We start from the raw sequence: 6330 nt of genomic DNA, 5'->3' as shown, positions 1-6330 counted from the left end.
CCATGGTGTGATCACCGTATATGCCATACAATGTGGGGCCAGTAGTCGGAACTCTGTTATCTCCTCATACTCATGGCAAAGTACCCTATTACTATAGTCACTTGTAACGCATCTCTATACCCACCTACTGTGTATTACAGAAAACTATTAACATTAACCTTAAGGTGAAGTTCACATCAATTATTGACTATGATTTATTACATCTTAATCATAATTACTTTTACAGAAATAACATTTTACAGTAAGCATATTTTTCAATTGCAAGATAGCCTTAGCAATAATATACATACATGGAGGGCTATTTATCATAGGTTTTGCGTACCTGATCCGACATATATATATATACTGTATTTATATATACTGTATATATTATTATATATATATATATATATTATATAGTGTAAATGATACAACACACCATTAAAAAGCACCCCACACTCTACACCAATGCTCACAGTAATTGAACATCAAGTGTAATAATAAAAGGATATGTGCCTGGTGAATGACATCCAAATTTCAAAGATTCTTTTCACAAATCACATAAATGGGTTGCTGCCACCACTGATACACGGTTCTGGAGACCGGATTAACTACAGAAAAAGAACAGAAGCAGGGCACATCCCCTCTAAGTGTAATATGTAAGTTTCAAACAGATTTTATTAAACAATACAATTTCTCACTCACAAAATAGAACCTCAAACGTGTGAGGTATGGTTAAAGCACTGGGGAACAGCTCATGGGTCTCTTAAGGCAAAATAGCTGCAGCTCTCAAATGCAGCCCACTTGGTCTGGAAATCCAGTTTATGTGTCTCACTATAGTTATAGAGGTTTCCACTCACAGATTCAAGTGACTCCTCAAGTCCCGGTACCGTCCCCAAATCAATTAAAATGATCCGTATTATAAAAACAAGCAGTTGATTGAAAAATAAAGTTTCGTATAGCTACCACCACGCTCAATCCTCAAACAGCTGTTTCGCAAGTACAAAGCCGGCTGCTTGCGAGTGCTGGAGCAGATGACGTGACGACGTGATGCGGTGGGCGTGGCCTCAACCCATGCCCACCGCATCACGTTGTCACGTCATCCGCTCCAGCACTCGCAAGCAGCCGGCTTTGTACTTGCGAAAAAGCTGTTTGAGGATTGAGCGTGGTGGTAGCTATACGAAACTTTATTTTTCAATCAACTGCTTGTTTTTATAATATGGATCATTTTAATTGATTTGGGGACGGTACCGGGACTTTAGGAGTCACTGGAATCTGTGAGTGGAAACCTCTATGACTATAGTGAGACACATAAACCGGATTTCCAGACCAAGTGGGCTGCATTTGAGAGCTGCAGCTATTTTGCCTTAAGAGACCCATGAGCTGTTCCCCAGTGCTTTAACCATACCTCACACGTTTGAGGTTCTATTTTGTGAGTGAGAAATTGTATATTATATAGTGTGTATGGGTTTATATATAAATATATATACGGTATATATTTATATATACGTGTGTGTGTATATAGTTCATATATATATATATATATATATAATGTGTATGTATATATATAGTATATAGTATATGAGTGTGTGTATATAATTATCTTTCTTTAGGGTTTTTTAGTACATCTTTTTAACATTTTGTAAAACCAGAAATGGTATATGGTATGTAGTTGGGGGGGGGGGCGCAAAATTTATCCTCGCCTGTGTGGCCAAAAATCCTAGCACCGGCCCTGGCGGTAAGGGGTTTATCGCGGCTCTAAATGTGCATTGGAAGTAGCGAAAGTAAACAAATTTGCTTGACCGCAATTGAATTTAACATGTATCAGGATAGCACAACTTCAGAGCTCTGCTTAACTGTTATGCTTGAATAAAAAGTAGCACAAAATACATCAACAATACATTTAAAGTACAGCTATACTCATAATAACACTATCTAATAAAAATTATTAAAAAAAAGATTGCAATAAAAAGTTATAAGGGCTAAAAGATATGAGGCCTAAGAAAAAAGGGCTGCTTTATCAAGAGCTTTAACATAGAGATACATAATTATTCATGTCTAAATATGTATATGAATATGTATATATATATATATATATATATATATATATGTATAGATGTGTGTACATATGCATTTATGTATTTACATGTGTATATAAGTATTTACAGACATATATGCACATATAAACGCATAACTACATATGTATACATATATAGTCAAGTAGCCGAAAACAAGAAAAATCATGCTTATGCAATCTTCATATTTAAACATGATCGGGTTTGCATGAGTTGATGGGTGTTAGTTTTTTTTCCACTTTTCATGCTGCATTAAAATTTATGGAGGAATATGTTAATGCAGTTGCGATATTGTAACTACGGCTTTTTGCGTGTATCGGGATAGCGTGTGAGAGAAACTTTTTACTTTCACTTGCAAATACATTTTGAAATTTGTACTAATTTGAAATTCAGACCTAGGGGCCTATCTATCAAACTCTGAACGGAAATTGATGGCCCGTGTTTCTGGCGAGTCTTCAGACTTGCCAGAAACACAAGTTATGGAGCAGCAGTCTAAAGACCGCTGCTCCATAACCCTGTCCGTCTGCTCTAATGAGGCAGACAGGAATCACCACAAATCAACCCGATCGAGTACGATTGGGTTGATTGACACCCCCTGCTGGCGGCCCATTGGCCGCGAGTCTTCAGGGGGCGGCGTTGCACCAGCAGCTCTTGTGAGCTGCTTGTGCAATGCTGAATACGCAGAGCGTATTGCTCTCCGCATTCAGCGATGTCTTGCGGACCTGATCCGCACTGTCGCAAGACATTTGTTAAATAGCCCCCCTAGTGCTTTTGCATTGTCATTTCATTATGCATTTGTTAATTATACAATTCTGCAGTTTTAAATAGACTTTTAAGACACCACTTATACCTTTATTGCAAAATACCTTTGTGTATACTAAAGATTCTTTTTAACTAAGAGTGGCTCAGTTTTTTTTTTTTTAATATGTTTTAAATATCAAGAGTACTCAATATAAAGGTTATTGTTGTACAATTTTATGAATATTTCCCTTAATTACATTTTGCACATCTTTATTCCTAAAACTGTAGATCAAAGGATTGAGCATGGGTATAATCACGGTATAGAAAACAGCCACTACTTTATCTTGTTTTTCAAAGTCACTAGAAGAAGGATGCAAGTATATGAAGAAGGCTGTCCCATACAAAATAGATACGCAGGTAAGGTGAGAGGAACATGTGCTAAAGGCTTTACTTCTACCCTTAGAAGATTTAATATTGAGAATAGTATAAACAATAAAGGAATAGGAAACAAGAATTATCATTAGTGAACCACCTCCAAAACAATAGACAAAGACAATTGTGGTCAGATGACATGGAAATGTCTCAGAACAAGAAAGTTTAAACAATGGTGGGAAGTCACAGTAGAAATGATCTATATAATATGAGTCACAGAAATCAAGATGGAATATGCAGCCAGTCTGTACTGATGACTGGAAGAATCCGATAAAGAAAGTCAGAAGAATAAGCCAAACACATTTTTTCTGGGTCATGATAGAGACATAGTTAAGAGGCTTGCATATGGCAACATATCTATCATATGACATATCAGCAAGAAGAAGCGCCTCGGTTACACCCATTGATGCGAAGGAAAAAAACTGAATGGCACAACCCTCAATTGAGATTGACTTACTTTCAGAAATCAAGTCAGACAACATTTTTGGAGTTACTACTGAGGAATATAAAAAGTCCACCAAGGAAAGATTTCCCAGGAAACAGTACATGGGGGTGTGGAGGTGTGATTTAGTATATACCATAGTCATCATGCCAATGTTCCCAATGATTGTAATCAAATAAACAAGCAAAAAAACCAGGAAGAGAATTGGGGATAGAATTCTGCTGTCTGTGAGTCCGGAAAATATAAACTTGCTCACCCTTGTCTGGTTTTCAACATCCATAAAAACTGGTTCCTGAATAGATAGATAATATAAGATACAATAAAGTATTTGATAATGTTAATGTATTATGCTATATAGAAATAAATATTTGCTGGCTGTGTGCACCCATTTCTAAGAGGACTGAGCAAGACATGAATTGTGCACCCAGTCCAGTCTGTGAATACAGTCAATTACTGTGTTTAATGTTCTATATAAAGTCCCTTTAACTAAAACAAAAATATGTATTTCTATAAGAAAATTCAAAGTAGAAGATTTGTATCAAAAGTTCGATAAATCTACAGGTACATGGAGGATCAATACAGGGCACAAACCTCTTTACTCTCCTCACAAATGTCCTTAAAAAACCCCACAAGACTCCTAACACAAAACACTTAGGGGAAAAATATTTTTAACAGAAAGAAGGAAAAAAATTGAAGGGTTAAGGTAATCACTTGTCAAAGTCAAGGGTTAAGGAGAAAGAAGGGGTAAGAACACTGAAAATAATTAAAACATAAATAAACAGCAGTCTGAAGAAAATAAAAATAAAACTAAAATAAAAGTTCTGAAATTAAATAAAAACACAAGGAAATGTTTAAGTTAGATAGTAATGTTTGGGGGAGGAAAAGAGTTAAGTGAAAGGGCAGGTTTATACTGTCAGGGTAAGAAGGGATAAGGTGTGGGAAAGGGAAAGTATGTGTGTGGGTGTAGGCCCCTGTGTCTAGCATGCTATGTCTTTCACAGGTGAAAAGATTGCACAGTTCTTAAAAGACAGTATATATCATGTACAGGGGAACCAAACCAGCAGAAAGCAGACATGCAGTTCAGTGGATGTTAAAGTGAAGGTAAAGTTTAATCATGTGCAATACATGAATGCATTTGTTAATATTAGCCTAAGGTAATTGCTAAGTTTTTTTTCTCAATTTTATTTTTTATTTATTTTATTTCAACATTTTTCTCTTCCTACCGTTGCGATGTGTGACTTCTCCCATAGGCTACTTCCTTGCTTTTTTAGTGTTTGACTTAGAGAGCGGTCCCATCCGCTTTCTACGTCTGCCTAGAGCGCGTTCACGAGCCTCCGTGGAACAGCGCATGCGCCAACATCGATTTCAGTGTCTTCTGCGCAAGCGCAAGTCATGAATCTTTATTACGTGTGGATGCGCATACTTCATTCTTTGGTGCCATTACTACTAGGCATGCTGAAACTGGAGCGCGCGTTAATTTCTAGATGAAGGCTGAAATGTCATCGCATGCGCACATCATCTGGGAGGCGGATGACGCTGATTGACGGCCGCCTAACGGCCAGATTTTCAATAGGCTGTTAAAGCCTAAAGCTGTTAAAACAAAAACAAAAAAACGGGTTGAATTTGCCAACAAGAAATAAGTGAGTACAAACAGCGATAACTTACTTTAGCATGATATTTAAAAAAAATTATGAATGAAACTCATATTCATTTTGTGCAAAAAATGTTAGTAGATTTTCATAGAGAAGTAACTTTACCTTCACTTTAAGGAGGCTCTTTTATATTGAGGACATACAAATTAGTATACATTACAGATAAGTTGGTATAGAGACAAAATAATATAATATGTACTTTAATTAGCAATATATATATATATTGTACTTTAATTTGCAATATACATGTATTGGCAAAAATGTTTCTAGTAAAGGTTATCACTGTTTTAGTATAAACATTTTCCTCTGCTGATGCATGTGAAGCATAGCTGTATATTCTCAGTGCACCAGCATTTTAAATACTGTAGCTAAGTCATTAACAGATGATACAAGCACCTTAGGCTCTCTGTGTAAGTGCTGTGTTTAAAATGCTGGTGCACATTGCATACTTAAATACACTTTTGAAACAGCTATAGCTTTTATTAGAAGCATTTTTGCTAATAAATGTATATTACAAAAATGTGTCCCTTTAAGTAGCTTGTTGGGAACAGTGTAATATTATAACATTTTCTGTTGTTTATAAATATAACGCACATTTTAATTAAATAATATAACATAAGTTGATTCAATGATAATTTATGGAAACAAACATTGAAAAATGTATTATTAGCTGCTTGTATTTCTATTGGCCTGCTCCTCTCTCTTTAGCTTCAACTATTGAGCAAAAATATATCTAAACGACACAAGCTTTTTAAAGTACAACAATATATTCGTTTTTTTGGTGAGCTGTGGCTTAATCTTTGGTGGTTATAACGTCTACCATGAAGATTAGCTTAAACCATGTTATAACACACAAGTACTCATATATTTACCTAATGCTATGCACAGAAGCATTGATGACCTGGAAATATTGCATACATAACTTGGATTAGTTTTTATATTAATTTATTAGTTTTTCACATGAACTGGCCCAAGTCCCCCAAACATGTAAATTACATAAATCATAACT

General features: G+C 35.6%; 1 protein-coding gene across 1 annotated transcript; it reads right to left on the bottom strand.

Annotated features, from left to right (window-relative positions):
* Nucleotides 1-3013: 3013 nt before the first annotated feature.
* On the bottom strand, nt 3014-3949 carry LOC128664752 (olfactory receptor 5B12-like). Its single transcript, XM_053719558.1, has one exon. The coding sequence runs from the start codon at nt 3947-3949 to the stop codon at nt 3014-3016; it is 936 nt and encodes a 311-aa protein (XP_053575533.1).
* Nucleotides 3950-6330: the final 2381 nt, after the last annotated feature.

Source organism: Bombina bombina, chromosome 6 (genome assembly GCF_027579735.1).
Source record: "Bombina bombina isolate aBomBom1 chromosome 6, aBomBom1.pri, whole genome shotgun sequence".
Lineage (NCBI taxonomy): Eukaryota > Metazoa > Chordata > Amphibia > Anura > Bombinatoridae > Bombina > Bombina bombina.
Note: the sequence above shows the minus strand (reverse complement) of the source record. Positions and strands in the feature narration are given on the sequence as shown.